The sequence below is a fragment of the Falco cherrug genome, chromosome 4, assembly GCF_023634085.1.
Source record: "Falco cherrug isolate bFalChe1 chromosome 4, bFalChe1.pri, whole genome shotgun sequence".
Taxonomy (NCBI): Eukaryota; Metazoa; Chordata; class Aves; order Falconiformes; family Falconidae; genus Falco; species Falco cherrug.
In genome coordinates, this window is record NC_073700.1 from 39018062 (window position 1) to 39035661 (window position 17600).

General features: G+C 44.6%; 1 protein-coding gene across 4 annotated transcripts in view; it reads left to right on the forward strand.

Moving 5' to 3' along the window:
* The window catches only part of MGRN1 (mahogunin ring finger 1), a 55414-nt gene that overhangs the window by 3164 nt on the left and 34650 nt on the right, over positions 1–17600 (forward strand). For all 4 annotated transcript variants that reach the window (XM_055708952.1, XM_055708950.1, XM_055708953.1 and 1 more), the window contains exons 2-4: positions 4850–4968; positions 7930–8018; positions 14084–14230. In XM_055708952.1, coding sequence (XP_055564927.1) covers positions 4850–4968; positions 7930–8018; positions 14084–14230 — 355 coding nt within the window. The remainder of the gene's footprint in view (positions 1–4849; positions 4969–7929; positions 8019–14083; positions 14231–17600) is intronic.

Sequence of the window (17600 nt, forward strand, 5' to 3'; positions counted from 1 at the left end):
AGTTTTACAGTTAAAAATCCTCTGAAAATGCCCTTCTTGTTCCTCCAATGCATGATCATCTGCATTTCCCCTCCTGCATCTGGGGGGCTGAGGCTGCTGAAATGCTGTGAGGTGGCACCCAGTACCCTTCTCTGATCCCTCTTAGCTGGTAACTTTTAACCTTTCTTGCTTGCTTCATGGAGACTGTGTTGGTATTGCAGATGCCTGACCAGTTGGAAGGCAGTTGGAGAAGGGCCCAGTTTGTACAGAAGAATTGGTGCCCCTGTGAAATGAGCTAAAAATGGGTAATTGCAAGGAACAGTCATGATCTTTGCTGTGCTTCTGTGCTTGGAGCAGTAAAATGATCCGTGTTCTCGCATGCAGTCTCATGATGCTCCTATTGCTTTAGCAACCAGTGAGCAATGCACCAGTGTTTTGCGCAGCTCCTTCGTCAGCTCATCTCTTGTTCCAGTGAGCTCATCTGCACTGTGGAGCAGGGCAGGGAGCACGTGCCCTTGAGAAGGCTTTTCTCCTCTGGAGTGGGCTCTTGAAAGAGAATTCCCTGGATGTTTCTGGGAGGAAAAAGAGGAGGCGGATTACTCCTCTCTGAAGCTGAACTGCTTTATTGTTTGGGAATGATGCTTTAATCAAAGAAAGAGCAATTTTAAGTAGGAGAAGCATACCCAGTCCATCACTTTGTTCTCAGCTCATAAGCCATGTGTACTGTCACAGCATCGAGACAGAAATATGTACCTGTATTTCAGACCTAGCTTTCATTCCTCACCCACTCTGCAAAGCACAGCAGAGCTGTTGTCTCTGTCATTCCTGTTGTAGTTCTGTAGGAGCTTCAGCCCAACCCTGCTGGTGACAGCCATCACCACCTGCCGTTGAGTGGAGCTTCCCCTTCCTGCCCTCTCCCTAGGTACACGGGAGCACTTGAGTGGAGCGCCTGTGGGTCAAAAGCAGTTGCTTTTGCTACTTGTTTTTTGCTGGATTATATTTAACCCTGCTCAGAGTCACGTTCCTGTTTGCTACGTGATGGTGGCCCAACAGGGATGGGTGATGGGGAAGACAAGATGGCCTCATCCAGCCGTGGTGCTGGTTTGGGCTCAGACTGTGTCTAGGACTGTGCTGTGAGTCCATCCCTTGACACGCTGTGGTGGTGCGTGTCTGGCTGAGTAATCAAAAAGGGCTCAATTTCTGTCACTTCCCTGTTAATTCTAATAATGTTGGGAAGCCTAAATGGGCATCTAATTGCTTTCTATTAATGAACGTTGTATGATACAGCCCTTGTTTTGATGGGGTTACAGTTGTGTTGCCGACTCTGCTCTTGGCCATTGTAGGGTGCTGTGTCCCCTGCCAGCGTGTCACTCATGTATCACATCCATATGTTGGGTTTGCATGGTCACAGGATTAGGGTGCTGGGTTAGGGTTAGAGAGTAGTAGTTATGACTGGAGCAGCCCGGTGCTTAATGCTGGTGCATTTATGGTAATAAAACCCCACCACCATGTTGGACTAAATGTTAACTGGTTTGGTGGTGTTTGACGCTGTGGAGAAGCCTTGGGTTCCAGTTTGGTTTTGTGTGGGACAAACTGATGTTCAGACTTAGCAGTTCTGGGTGGCCCGGTGATGTTCTGCCAGCCACTGTAAAGTTTTCCGCCACAACAATTTCTCTTACAACCACTGCTTGTACTACGTTTACCTTAGCGGTGTCACCCGTTTGTGTTGTCTTTTATTTAGTGCTCTCCTATGTTTTGTGCTGATTTACTCTGGGGAAGTAAAGTCACAGTTTTTCTTTGCACTGGGATTTTTCACATATTCATTCCTTGTTTAATTGTATGTGATTCTTTCCTCTTAAGCGTGTCACTGCATTTTTCTGGAAGATTTCTGTTTGTAGCAGTTCTGTGGAGGTTTAATCCAAGGATTCTTTGCTTTGCTTTTTTTCCTGCCGAAGAGGATGGTGCTTAGCATCCTCCTTGTGTCCATAGCTACAGAGCTCTGTGTAAAGCTGGTGCAACACCTGTGTAAGGTAGGTCAGGGTTGTTTTGTAGGTTGGGGGGCCATGTGGGAACAGGGTTTAAGAAGCATGATGGTCTGGCTAAAATCCTAAAGCTTTCTTTGTAATGGAGTTGGAAATAGAACCTAGAGATGGAGCTGCAGCAGGATTTTAATGCATAGAAAATACATACAAGCCTTTTACAGACACTAGAAATCCTTTCAGTCTTGCACTAGATATGTGGATGTCACGGAGACCAGAGAAGAGGATACCTTATATTTTCCTTCTTGAAATTTCTTTGTCCTTTTAGCCCTTGGTGTGATATTTACAGAAGTTGTCTCCAACTTGGGCTAACAACTGAGTTGCTTGTGACAGTGGTTGAGAGGAATAATGCGTAACTTTGGCCTTACCTTGAGAACTCTGAACTTAAGGTGTTGTTGTAGCAGTTGGTTTCTGAAAACTTGCAATAGAATATCTTTTTTTAGCTGCTAAAAACTGTGTTATAAATTTGTGAAGACAGTTTGCAGCTGTCCTTGTTAGTTTTGCTGTTGAGACCTTACATACGTGGTGGCTTTTGTATGTAGCAGCACTGGCAGAGCCCAGGGGTGTTCTGCTCACCAGTGTATTCCCCTCTGAGGTCTTCAACGTGATTTTCCTCATGCTCTTTGTGACTGGCACTGACCACGTTTCATGTTTGCTCATAAAGGAAGTGCCTCTGGGGGAAAAAACCTACTCCTTCACATTGCAGGAGGTGACTTAGCAGGAAGATGAAGGGAGCATTCAGTTTGAACGCAGAATTGAAGCTGTGGTTTCCAGTTTTCCAGTTGCAGGGGGTAGTGTGTATGTGAGAAACCCTAACAATTTGTTAGAGATCCCAAAAGTAGTTCTTGGTGGAGCAAAGACAGCGTGGCAGCTGCTTTGAATGTGCCAGTTACGTGTCTTTAGTGTCATTCCAGTTGTATGAGAGAGATCTTTTCATCCCAAGGTGCTGGTGAGGCTGCCTGGCAATGCTCTCCTGGACAGCCAGCCCCCTGCAGGCACAGGGTTTCGGTGGTGGTGAGCAGTCCTTGCCTGCTCTGGGGTTCTGTGTCCTCTGCATGTGGGATGCAGAACTTCTTCCACAAAAAAGCTCTGCTCTGAATTTGTGGAATACAGGTTTACTGAGGTGAGTTGAACCCCAGGATATCTTGTTTACTGAATACAAGGGAGCTGTTGGACTCTCATCCCAGATCATCAGCTGCTGCGTTGCTGAGACATCTTGCATAAGCATTGTCTTCACGGTTAATTAGATAAAATGCTCCAAAACACAATCCTACTTGACCCACATAAAATGTGAAATCTGTTCCTAAACCCCAGTGTTTGGTCATACTGTTCTGAAGCTTAGTATAAGTATAAACCGCTGCAGCCTCTCTCAGGTGGAGAGTCTGTATCAAGCTAGCTGTGCTTGGAGATCATATGCAGATGAGCTTTTTAATTTGTTGCTTCTGGGAGGGGTGGGAAAAGGTTGCCTGTCATTTGGAGCACCTACATTTTGTTGTGCTGATTCTGTAGGACAGATTCTAGGTAGCTTCTGGACCTGTGCTGAGGTTGATTGTTGTTTCTGGAAAGAAGGATGTGTTTCTATAATATAAACATCTGGACGCTTATAAGCTGAGCTCAGCAATAGCTGAGCACTTCCATCGTCATTAAAGCACTACCATCTGTGCAAAGTAAGAAGAGCCTTTCTTGGAGCATAAAGGAAAAAAGCCTTAATGGAAAAAACAGAGCCATTCATGAAAACCCTTCCATTTTGGAGTAAATCATGCTTGCTTCTAGCTATAGGGACTGCAAATCCTTCCATAATGCCTCCATAACCATTCAGATGATTAGTTACTGCTTCTGTAATGACTCGTTTTAAAACAAATTTTATGCTGTCTATGCATTGCCCCTAGGGAAGAAAATGTACATTTGGCTCAGTCCTTTCATCATGCGCATGAAAAACCCCCACTCTGAAACTTCAAGAGAAACAGCTTGGGTGGAGCCTTCTATTTTAGTTCTCTCATGATACTTATTTCTCTGGAATTGTAACTTTCTGAAGTTCATATTTGAGAGTGTTTTCCTGAAGTCTTTCTAGGAGGAGGCTACATTTGTGTTGCTCTCATACATCTGAGTTGATTTGGTTGATTTTGCAGTTAACCCAGTGCTCCAGAATCCCGGTGACCTTTGCACTATAGTGTATCACCTTAAAGACGAAACAAGTGTGTGGTGAAGCTTTCAGAGCTGAAGTTCAATTTAGTCAGTCCCAGGGTGTATCTCTTCTAGACATCCATGTTTCTGCACTTAGAACTGTCAATGTTATTCATTAAATTCAACATCAAGGTATATAGTCTGTAGCATTTGCGGTAAAGGTTTTGCGTGGTTCTCACCCTGGGATATGGGAGCAAAAACGGAGAGGGAAGACAGACTTTGCTCAAAGGGAGTCCCTCTGGCTGTGCAGAGCTTTGCTGAGGGGGGAAGCTTCATCCTTCTCTGAGTACGTTGGTGGTGTTTGTGGGACTGGACTTCACGCTGGAAGGTGGAGAAAAGAGGGATTCATCAGAACTGAGCAATATTGAAAAGAGCTGACTCTTACTGCTCCCTGTCTCTTCTCTGGAAAACAAGTTAAAATGGAATTGTCTCTGCTGTAATATTTATTCTAGGCTGATCCCCCGCGCCCCACTTCTACTGTTGGCAGTGGCCATCAGTAGTACAGAGAAGGAGTGAACTAGCAAGTATTTTCTGTCTTGTGCTCTTTTATACTTGTGAATTAAAAACTGCACAGACCAGCTGTTCTTTAGGAAGCACTCATTTAGAGGTTTGTTTTTTAATTCCTTTGTGGTTCGTTTTTTTTCTAGGAAACTACTTTGCAAGTCACTTCTTTATGGGAGGCGAGAAGTTTGACACCCCTCACCCCGAGGGCTACCTTTTCGGCGAGAACATGGATCTGAACTTCCTCGGGAATAGACCTGTCCAGGCAAGTTCCTATATGCTGTCTATTTTACCCTTTTGTTTTCTGACTGTTTTGGAAAATCTTGTGTAGGGCTTGTAGAGGAAGGTAGCACAGACCTAAGAGACCTCGCTGCTTGGGGAGTGTCATTCCAGTCTGAGGTACAAAAGCATTCCCCTACCCCATGTCCCAGCTTGCTATCTGCTGTAGCTGTTCAGGTACAAGCAGAGTTTTTCTAGGAAGCAGTATTCACCTTCTGGGTTTATTTTCACTTAGGGCAGGAAGAAGAAGTAGTGGGGGAAGAAGAACAGGGACTCAGGAGCACAGATTTTGGGACTGATTCTGATTACCTGCCTGAGCAAGTGTAAAACATGCTGCAGAGAGAAGGCTGGAAGGCAGATCCACTCTTAGAGCCTGAACTTCACAGGTTTTGTGGGCACGCTGGCTGGATTCCAGTCAGCGTTCAGTGCATGCTGTTCTCAGGGTAAATGAGTGGCTTGACTGAGCCTAGGGCAGTGTTATGACAGATCTTGATATTTGGTGATTTTTGTTTGCTTTGTAACCTAGGTGGGCTGCTGAGAAAGTCTGTCCTTTAGCTTTCCCATTTGGAACATGGAGGTATTTTGGGGCACACAGGTGTTTTACCAGACTGTGAAAAGTGACCTGCTTGAGTAATTGGCTTGCTCTGTTGTCGTGGACAGGGAATAGCACTGTTGTGAGGGTCAGATAGGAATTTTATGCAAGCGTTTTAGATTCCTATTGCATCTCAGGACGGCTTAAAAAGAACCACAAAGTAACAAAGTAGGAGCCATTCAGAGATGTTTTCAAAGTGCTGGGGAGGAAAGGGAAGAGAGCTGCTTGTTTGCCACTTGTCTTCCTAGTTGTTTCTGCAGCTTCAAAACATGACAATGAAAAATTGATGTCGTAGTTCTCACCTTCAGAAAAGCGGTGACTATTAGCTAATTCGTGCTTGTAGCGCTCGGAGGCGGTTCAGTATCACCTCTGTTCTACAGATCAGAGAAACTGAGGCAAGATGACTTGATGTTTAAATTGGACTGGTGACAAGCACGTGCTTTGAGTTGTCCTCAGGCTATGACATTGGTGGTCTTAGCACCACGGTTAGATAACAGGTCTCTGCAGGAGAGGACAAGGGAGGATCTGGGAAGCTGTTGTTCAAGCAGAAAGCGTAGATAAGCAAGGAATTAGGAGGAGTGACTTTAGATGGAAATCGTTCTGGATGTAACAATCCTGTGGAGGCTTGGAGATGCTCGCCACCTACCCTGTGCCGTGTCTGCATACAGGGCCTGTGCGGAACGGTGGTTAAAAGCTGACTGCTTCTCTTTCGCTTTGTGACTAGCAGCTGCACAGCGCTCCCAACAAAAGCAGAAGACGCAGCTGTTAGCTAAATATCCCATGTGCATATGGCTGTAGGGACTAACCTTGCAGAGCTGAATTGACTGCATGTCTCAGCCTGGGTTTCCTTGCAGACATCCCAGTGCTGAATTTCATCACTTCTTAAGAGGGGAGTGGGTGAGAATGCTATTAACACAGTGGGATGGTTGCCAAATAGGTTTAAGAGAGGGAGGCTGTTTTGGTATATAGTTTGCCTATGTAAAGTTAATGCCCTTTGGCAGCTCTGATTAATCTTCAAGGAAGAAAACACTCGAACACAGAGCAGCAAAACTGCTTTCTGGATGTGGGCCAAGTTCTTGCTTTGGAGTAACAGAGGGCTTGTGTAGAGCAGTGTTACCAACCACAGCAGTGAGGGTGCAAGGAAAGTAGCTGTTGTTGTCCTGTGAAATCTCTGCTGCCTGTGGCTGTGGCACAGGGTCTTTTGCAGCTTTCTCCTGTTGGTCAGGAAACATGTTTTCCCTCAGGCTCTGGCTGTTGCCCCACCAATACATTTCTGTGGCCTGTGGGGACAACACTCAAGGGTTGTGTCCTGGAGCTGCCCTGAAGTTCAGCTGCAGCATCAGCATTTGTCTGCCTGTTTAGCAGACTAATTCCTAAGGAAACGTATATTGGTGGTCCCCCTGGTACTTCTGCTCTGTGTCAGTCATTCCATTCTCTCTGCACTGCTGCAGAGCACGTAGTCTGCGTGTGTTTGAAGGACCCCAACTCTAATGAGTTTGCGTGGTGGCTTTGTTGCTGGATACATTCAGTGTAACCTTCTGCCTGAAAGCCTGTCCCTTAGCTCTGTATCGTGCTGTTGCTCTGACTTGGAGCAGGGCTGTGTCTCCAGGCTGAGCAGTTATCAAACTTGGCCATTGTGCGAGTGGATGTTTCAGGTTCAGACTTCACCAAGCAGAGAGGAGGTCCAGCAGGCAGGTCTGCAGCTGTACAGGTTGTGGTCCCCACAGTAAGGAGTTTCCTTTGCATTTCTCACTGGAGAGTGTGACCAGTAAGGAGGATTACAGTCTGAAGCATTATCGTCTTTTATTTAAAGGACAATCTGTGAGAGAAGGTCTCTGGACTGTAGAATAGAATGAGGCCCCCTATCCCTGTCTTGTTCTTTTCTTTTCCAGAACATTTGCCCCATTGTTTCAGAACAAAAAGAGTTTCCCCCAGTAATCCAGGGCTTCGGCATACTGATTAGCAGTCAAGTCACTGTTTGCGTGCTGTAACAGACATGAAAGAGCTGCATTTCTTATGCTCAAGCTGGAGGTGGTTTCTTTAGTGGAAATAAAAGCTTGTGAGAGCAAGGCTTTCCAGACTGAGAATTCAGGCTGCAGAAAAAGCTTGTGAAAATGCTCTTTCTTGAAGTGTGTACTCCCAATATGAGTTATTGCTGGGCCAGAGCAGGATTTTTGCCCTGAAACATGCTTGTTTTATCTGTAAATAGAATCCTGTATTACTGTTCCTTGTGGCTGTTGTACTGAGTACCCTTAAAGGTAGATGTTTCTTGGTTTGGGTAAATCATATGCCAGGTAATATGCTGCTACCTTTTATAGCATAATAACAGGAGAATTATTTGCCTCTTTGTTCCAGTTTCCCTATGTAACTCCAGCTCCACATGAGCCGGTGAAGACACTGAGAAGTCTGGTGAATATCCGCAAAGATTCTCTCCGACTTGTGAGGTACTGTTATCGCCTGAACCTTTCATTTCATTCAACCCAGCAATCTGTCATCCAGAGCCAAACTCTATTTGAAAAGGTTTTGGGGAAAGGGCTGAATTCCAGATCCTTGTTGCTAGGTATGTCCAGAGGTTCCAGTGTTCCCTTGTGATCAGAGCTTTCAGGTGGTTTGTTGTTCCTTATCCCTAGATTTGAGCGATCTGTGTTTCCAAACAGGACCAGGGATGTATCCATCTCTGGAGGACAGACTAGAGTGGTAAGCAAACCCATGAAATCATTAGCATGAGTGGAAGATATTGGGCTTGTAGGGTTTATTAACCTGGCAGATTCCTTTCTGCTTTCTTGTGCAAGGAGAAGCCAGAAAGTAGCAGATTCTGGTGCAAGTCACAAGCAAGGAAGACTGATTGGTTTTGAGTGAAACTTCCTCAGGTTTCTCCTGTTGCCAAGATAGTTTGGTCCTAGTATTACGCATTTGTTTAGATGGCTGGTGTCCCATGCGTGGGGGAAGGAGGTCTGGATCATCATGGAGATCTGTTACCTTTCAGTGCTCAACGCTGAGATCTAAAGTGGCACTAGCTGGATTAAACTCAATGGCCAACACTTTGACCTGCAGCTGCCGTCTTTCAAACAGATGGCTGGAGTACAGGGGCCCAGCGCTTTGTGTTGGTCTGAGCGACTGGGTGGGTGTCCAGACAGAGCATTTCTCAAAGATCCTGGAGTTGCTCTGAATTCTGCGTTTCAGGCGCAGGGCTGGAGTACTGGCAGGGGGCCAACTTCAACCCTCAGCCAAGGTGGTTCTGAGAGCGTGGTATAACGTGAGTAATTTTAGTCATAACCACACAAAACCCTCGGTTTGTTTTTATGTGAAAACTGAAGGTTGGGGGTTTTTTTTGTTTTGTTGTATTTTTAAATGAGCAATACATGTGGTTTCAAAACTGATTGAACAGGAAAAGAGGGAAGAACTGAAAAAGTAACCATTGGTAAAGGGCTCTGAATGCTGTCTGGCTTTTTCAGCTAAAGAGTGAAGTATTTCTCTAGGGGAAAGTCTTGTTTTCCTCCCACACTTGCTGTGGAAAGGGTCTTTTTTCCTCCTTGCAGACATCCACACAAACATTGTAACACGTATCAGAAGCCAAACGGGGAGCGGCTTTTCCACTGGGAGAGGCCTTCCTGTGAATGGAGATGTTGGTGAGGTTTAGTACATACAGTTCTATCATTCTCCTTTCTGTGGTTGCACGTCCTGTGCCCCCAAGCACATTTGCAGCTCTGGACTATTTGAAATACAGTGTCCATGCACCTAGATAGTGTCTAGGTTTGCATCTGTCTTAATTCTTGGTACTATTGATTCTTTCTCTGCCTCATGAGCTCTCATGTGCTCTCAGGCTCTTGTGCTGCTGCTGCTGTGTTAGTGCTGATGACAACACTGCCAATATTATATCAGTACAAAATTAGAGTAGACCCAAAATAAGATTTTGATTGCCAGTCCCCAAGGGCACATTCCGTTTTTTACTTTTCTACGATTCTGGACTAGAGGCTTTTCTTTTCTCCCTTTGTGCACGTAAAGACAGTTTGTACCCTCTCCAGCCTGGCTTATTCGCAACCGATGGTTGAGGCTTGCATGTTCTTTCCAAAACTAGTTAATTTTAATTTACCACCTCCTCCACCAAATAAAATGAAACTGAGCTAAGTGTCTAGGTGTAAAGTAGATTCTGATGGTAAAGTCCTCACAAGTTTTTTGTTTTTCATAGAATTACAGAATCATAGAATGGTTTGAGTTGGAAGGGACTTAAAGGTCATGTAGTTTCAACCCCTCTGCCATGGGCAGGGACACCTTCCACTAGACCAGGTTGCTCCAAGCCCCATCCAGCCTGACCTTGAGCACTGCCAGGGATGGGGCACCCACAGCTGCTCTGGGCAGCCTGTGCCAGCGCCTCAGTACTCTCACACTGAAGATTTTTTTTTTGTCTCTCTCATCTAAATCTACCCTTTTACAATTTAAAGCCATTCCCCCTTGTTCTATCCCTACGGGCCCTTGTAAAAAGTCCCTCCCCAGCTTTCCTGTCAGCCTGTTTATGCCCTGGCAGGCTGCTGTAAGGTTTTCCCAGAGCCTTCTCTTCTCCAGGCTGAACCACCCCACCTCTCTCAGCCTGTTTTCATAGGAGAGGTGCTCCAGTCTCTGATCAGCTTTGTGGCCTCCTCTGGACTCACTCCACTAAGACCACAGAGCATTTTGGATAAGGGCCTGAGAGGCAGGCAGATGGTAAAGATTGAGGGGAGATAGGTGAGTCACTGTGAGTGAGACAAGGGAAATCCCTTCTCTTCCCTCTCCAGCACAGCACACTGACCTTGATCCTTGGAGCTGTTCGTCCCGTGGTGGAGGTGGTGATGGTGGTGGTGCTGAGATTGCCTGCTCTGCAGCCCTGGACAGCATTTAACTGTGTACAGATCCCTGCAGAACCCCCAAATAGGAAAAGCTTCCATTTGATAGTGATCTCCCCTCATGAAAGTCAACGCTGATAGAGACATCATCTAGTTCTTTCTTCATTTAATGCCTGCTCTAATACTGATGTAATCCATATCTCACAATATGAAGGCAAGCGATACTTAGCACTTATCCTGCATGTGTACTAAGTTTTTGGTTGAACTTTTTAATCCCCTCAAAGGATGAAATTGGGTTTGACTCAACCTCTTTCCATAAAACTGTCATGGCTGTTGTTAATTATATTTTTATCTTTTTAATTCTTTAACAGACAAGCAAAAAGTTCCAGCATTTCCATTGTTTTATCCAGAAGTGATGTTAGACCAGGTGGCCTCAGCTCCCATGGTCATCCTGCTTTGCCTTTTTCATCGTAACATTGGATCAGCTATTTGTTCTCAAAGGTGGTCAGTCGCTTCTGCTCTGTACATGTGATTGTGAAGGCTATGTGATTAACTTGTGTGCATGACTGAAAGGCACACCTACCAAAGTCACTGGTGTCTAAATTTGTGCATGCATCTGTGGCCACCTCACATTGACACTGTCAGTAGGGCTTGACTAAATGTACACTGTAAACTTCAAGTGCAGGTGGAGATAGAAGAGCTCTTGAACCACCTGAACCACTCCTGAACCACCTCCTTGTCTGCCACATCCATTGCAAAGAAAGAAGGAATGCAAAACGCGTGACTTTGTCTTGTTACTCCCCTGAAGTTACATCCCACCTTTGCTACACCTTAAGGTGGAACATGGTGTCTCTGCCTCTCAAAGTACACACCAAAGTAGTCCTTGCTTGTTCCTTGGTCCAGCTACCAGCTGGCATTGCTGCCTATGCAGTCTTTTCTAACCTGACCTCTTTGCTATGTGGCAGATGATTTTCTTAACCTCCAGCACCAGGTGTGTTGAAACGGGAAGCTGTGTACACAGCCTTGCTGTGACTGCCACCATTTAGGCACATATACCTTGCCCTTTACTTGAGTGGTGCTGTTGCTGGCAGACAGGGCTCTGACTCTCCTACTTCCCAGCAGATGCATCATCCAGAAACCTTCTTTCCAGGCACTGCAGTTGGTGATGGCCTCTCAGTGGTTTCCCAGGGCAACAGATTTACTCTAGTCTAGATTTAACCCCTTTTCTTCTTGAAAGGATGGAAGCACATTCTGAGCGCTGGCAGGGAGGTGCAGAGGTGCAGTTGAGAGCAGGAGGGTAATCTTGGAACCCGTATGCTTTTTGTGACTTCACTGAGAAGACAGAACAGGCAATGGTTTTACTAATGACATGTTGCTTTTGTGTGATCTGCTCCCACCTTGTTACTTGGGGCTGTTACAGGTGCCTAGATCTGTGTTGTCAATCTGTAACTCGCGCGTGTGCAGGGCATCTCTGTTTTAGTACCTACCTATCTATGCAGTGTGTATACGTCATAGACTGTCTGTCTGTGCATAGATTTCATATCTATGAAGTAGCTTCATCGGTGCTTGCCTGAAAGGGGTGCTGGTTGTCCCCCACCCCCCACCCTACTTCTTCTGGAAGAAGTGGCAAGTGTATTGTAGCCTGGATTCCTCACTGCCAACCTCAGATCAGCTGAGGGCAGCACAGCAAGAAATAATTTGCTTGTGTTGTCGCTTTCTTGGACACACGTGCTTGTGAGTGGATTGTTGCTATGTGTGTTCTTAGGTCAGTCCAGCACAAAATGTTCATGCTCCTCCTGTGTTTTCTAGGCAAATCTGCCCTGCTGGCTAGAGTGTTTCTTGTTTGCAGCCTTCAAGTGCCATGGTTTTATTCTTTGAATGCAACTAGCTTGTGTGAAAATGCCATCTTGTGCTATTGCTGTATATTGTATCCAGGCTGCTGCAGATGTTCAGACTCAGTTCTTGGGATTTGTCTTTTTTATGCTAGCATGTTGGGTGTATTTTGGCTTGATTTGCTGTTCTGACCTAGGTGAACCTCTGGCAAAAGTCTTGTTTGGAGCTTTCAAAGTCCTTCAGACAGGAATGCAAGTGTATGCTGTAGAGATTTACTAGGGTTACATCAGTACAAGTATGTGTGTTAGGTATTTGATTATACTGCTCTTAAGTTTTGCTTTTCACCTTCTGTATTAAATTGCTGAAGCTGAACATTTCATTCTTGTTCATGTGGTGTTAAGTAAAATTAATGCTGGAACCCTCTTAATTAGGCAGCAGTTATTACATCTCAGTGAACTCGGTAAAAAAGGATTCCCTTGACAATTTTTAGACTGAATTATGGAAGTATGCCTAGCCCGTTTCTGAGTATTTTCAACAGTGCAGGATATTCATCAAGTCCCTTTAATGAAGGGAGAGGCTGACTGATACTGTGAAGTCAGAAGTGGTGCCAAGCTTTTCCTGAATAGTTTAGCTGCTTGGCTTTGACCCAGGCATCCTGGCAATTAAGGTAATACTGATAGACAAGTGAGGCTGGAGCTGGGTGGCAAATGAAGTAGTAGTGAACCCCTCTCAAAGGCAGCCTGCTGCATTCACCACTCCTACGCAGTGCGTGAACTAATGGTGGTACCGACAGTCGTAGGATTACAGTGGGATTTGAATTTACCTATGAGAATCTGCTTCTGCCCTGCCAGTGAATCGCATGCATTCTGTCTGTCACTTTGCTTTTCAAGACGGGGAGATTGTCTCGTGGTGCTTTGTGTTGACTGCTTGTTCCAGGATCTGCTGGTCTCTGTGGCCACTTCTGGCACATCATAACTCACTGCTCATCCATGGCCATAGCTCACTGCCCTAGAGCTAGCTCCACACCAGCTTCTTCGCCAGATTTGTTACCTGCCTTTTCCAGTAGTAGGGAGAAGGAATAATACTGGGTAGTGGTGATCACACAGTGGGATCCAGCTGTACAGTAGCCCATAGCCAAATTATGACTCACCTTTATGTTAATTGAAATAACCTCTAAACTCATTCTTGCATCGGTTATCATATGTCTGTTATGCAGTTGAACGTGTTAATTTTTGTGCATACAGTAGGTGTGTGCAAGCTTCAGTCATTAGCAGCATCAAAGGTTTAGTTGATGACTTGTACATTTAAAGGTTATTTGAAATTCCTATATTTGGATGCTTTCTGATCTGAATGTCATCTTCTGTGTGATACTGGAGGTACCTTTTGTTGAGTTTCAGGAGTTCTTTGTGTTACAGAAACCTTGTTTTTTGCCTGTCACGCACCCATTTCATTTGCAGAATAAAAAGAATTAGGCGTTAGACTTCTTAGGCTCATGCAGGATTTCTTTAGCTCAAATACTGAGCCTAATATGAAGTTTTGAAAGGAGGGAGAATGTTTCCTCTCCTGAGGGTTTGACATTCAAGGTGTCACTTTCTCTCATTCTGTGTCCTGGCGCTGTAAGGCTGGGTGAGATCCCTCAACACTGTCATTGCATAATTCATGTTAATAACTTCAATCAAATCTTGAGAGAATCTTCCTCAGAGGAAAGAATGGAAATCTCCTGGGAAGCCCCAGGTGGCAGCCCATGGTGCCTTGCCTGCCCAGAACACCTAGACTGGAGCACTCTTGTCCTGATTTCCAGAGTGATCTTGAGATCTCATAAATATATGTTCTAATCCTCTGGCATTATCTTTCAGGTATAAAGATGATGTTGATAGTCCTACTGAGGAGAATGGGAAGCAGAAAGTCCTGTACAGCCTGGAGTTCACGTTTGACGCAGATGCCCGTGTTGCCATCACTATCTACTGCCAGGCTACAGAAGAGTTTGTCGGTGGTATGGCAGTGTAAGTCCTGGGCTTGTGGGTGCGTGGAGGGATACAGGAGCTCTCAGGTGATGAGCCTGTCAAACATCTCTCATTAATCACCCCTGAGAGCAGTGCTGCCACAGGTGGTGGAGAGGGAAATCTCTTCTTTTTTTGTTTTATATATTCTAATAGCTTTGAATATTACTTTCACTTCCCTCCCACATAGCCAATATCCTCTCTTGTTCCCTTTTTGGATTGTTTTTTGGATGTGGGGAAGCCATTCTGTGCGCAACAGAGGAGAGGAACTCACAGCTGTATGCTTTGTCAGCAATATGTTCTATGAAATTAAAAAAAACCAAACAACCAAACCACCACCACCCTTCCCTTCAAATACTACCTGGTTTTTTCCAGATCACCTAACTCACTGGATTTTTGTGTTCCCTGTGACAGGAGCATCTGGGCCACCAAAGTAAAGTTCAATCTCACATTTACATAGCGAGTCTGTGGAATTGAGGCCCACCTAAAGCCCTGGTTGGGATAAATGACCACCTCAACACAGGCACTTGGGAGATGGTTATCAGGAGGATTTACTGCCTGAAACCCTGTCTGTGTTTCCTGCCAGGTACATGTATTAGTCTTTGGCTAGCTGTAGAACAAATGGTCAAAACGTCATCTGTGGAGTCTTTCTCGTATTCTGGTAGCGCATCCCTACAGACTTTAAAACCTTTTTATCTAAATGGCACATTTAAACCATTCCAATCAACAGTGTATGGCATAAGACCATGAAAAATCTCTTTTGTGTATTAAGAGCTAAGGTGATAAAACATGCTCTCTCTGGTGTGAATTGGGTACACATGAGCTGCTGATATGTTATGGCAGGCTTCTGATGGCCGCGGGACAAAGAATTCTTTTTGTTCTATGGCTAAAGGAAGAATCAGGCTGCAGAAGCTCTTGGCTTCGTCTAGTAGAGGCTTTTGGCTGATCAGCGGCTCTGTGCACGTAGTGCTGACGGCTTCTGCAGTAGTGCTCGGGATTTGGGGGTAAATGTACATTTTATTGGAGGGATCTGCAGAGGTTTCAGCAGAGAGAAGTATGTATGCAAACCATAAAATGGCTTATGTGTTTTATGCAAAGTATAAACATCGCAGTAATGATGGATGGATAGTGTATTTTTAGAAATGAGACAAGCTTAATGCTCCCATCCAGATGTGCATTCCTCCAAACTGGAGGATATCCCGAACCAGAACTTTCGTTTAGGCCCCTTTTCTTCTTCTGTTGAAGCCTATGGCTGCCTTTATTTTGGGGACGTAATAAATTAGCTCCTTTTAAGTGCTTGAAAAATATCTCTTGAGAAACTCTGAAAACACTTTCTATTTAGATCCAGATTTTCCTGAGCAGAGCTGAATGCAGCAGGATGCCTTAGAAATCCTGATAAAGTTTCCGTGTTCTGTCTCTTAGGTCCTTAGGTTTCCTGTGAATTTAGTGCTAGTGAAGGTGTTGGAATGGCAGCCTTGGAGATTGAAGTCCTCTTTTCCTAATACAGGTACAACGTGGAGAGGTGGCCAGCGTCCCTTGTGCTGCCCTGCAGTGTTCCTTGTTTGCTGACCTGAGGAGGAAACCATCTGTGGGCTAATGGGGAGGACTGAGGGCCTCTATGGCCAGGGTGGATGTATTTACATTGCCAGACTTCAGCTGTGGCTTGAATCAGCAAGTCTTGTTTAAAATCATTGATTTTAATCTTGTTTTGCTATTCACTTGTTGGTTTACATCGAAGGAGAATTTGTCACTGGTCAGTAACAATGAAACATCTGCATCTACAACTCAGTGTAAGCTTCACAGCAAACTTTGTGATACATTTTACAAAGACCTTATCTGTAAAGAATATGCATATAGTTTAAAATGTATTTTTTCAGACTCCTAATTTTGCATTTTGTTATGTCAAAATGGCAAAAAAGTTACTCTAAAGAGAAAAGATACTTTTTTTTTTTAACCTGTCTTGAACCAAGCTGTGTTGGGATGGAAGTGCAACTGCATCACCCAAGACCAGCAGTGTAGCATTTTTGTTGGTTAAACTGCTCCGTTAGACTCTTAAGAGACTGTCTTGTCAAGTTGTACCTTGAATAATAATTGCTTAATGAAAGTATTATACTGACCAAACGTGACTGTTTCTGGATAGAGTGTTTTCAGTCTTCTGTAACTAGTAGCTCTCCCCTCAGAACTCTGTTGGTTGATTGGAGGAGGAGAACACAGTTTCTAGTTCACTTAAGAACAAGTTTTACTGAAATTTAGTGCCATGCACTAAGCCAGTGACTGCCACCAAGGCCGTTTTCTGTTCTTCAAAGCTTATGCAGCAAACATGAGCTACCGAATTGCTCTTTACATTTAATTTGAACAATTCCTAGGTAGAGTTTCTGAAAGTTAATACAACTGTCAATTTCAAAGAAAAATACAGTGTTTTTCTTTAAATATGAATTTTTTAATCCACCCTGTCCATGGTTCACTGAGAGATGGATCTCTGTTCTGATGGTGGAGAGGAAGCCTTTGTTGATGAGCCCTGCCTGCCTCTGCACGAAACCAGGATCAGTAGTCAGCAGTCATTACCTTGCTAACGAAATGTAGCTGATGATACTGTGCTGCCCTGCTAGGGTGGCAGCAGTCCCCGGTGCACTAAACCTTCGTGTCAAAAGATAAAGCACTCTGATGCGGCTCTGGCTTCCACTGCTGGCCTTTTATTTGATAAATCATACTTTAATTTCCCTGTAGCATAGAAGTGATGAACTATCTGTCTCTGCTGTGCAGTTCTTGGACAATAAATATTATGTAGGTGTGGGGGGCTGCACCAGAAGCCAGGGAACCTTCTGGAAAGCCTGATCCTGATTTCATGCAGATGTGTAGGTAATAAGGGCTGAGGGAAGTGAGATACAAATATAGACTTTATAAGCTGCTTTAATTCAACCCAGGCTATTTTTCCATGTGGAAGTGGCTCATGAAGCACGTCTTGGGGCTAGTGCAGCTGCCCAAAGTAGGCATCTCTGCTTCTCTGGATTTGCTGGCTGCTAGTAAAAACCTTTTGAAGCTCTGATTTCAGCTTTGCAAAGCAGTTCTGAAAGGGCACTGCTATAATTACTTAGATTTATTCTTTTCAAATTCTAGTGGAAAAAAAAAAATCTGGGCTGCATTCTTAGAGCACTAAGTGGAGCGAGTGCATTTTTAGTGCACTAATACAAATGCAGCTTCCCCCTGTCTGGGCTGGTAGCTTCTTCCTTTTTTCTCAATTTCTTCTGGTGCTAACAGCTACATTCAAAGAACAAGCCTGTGCAAAAGCTACACTATGTATAAATTAAAAACTTTTTCTGTTGCTGTGTCCAGCACTTGATTGGGAAGAAGATGCTCATTAAAATAAACTACT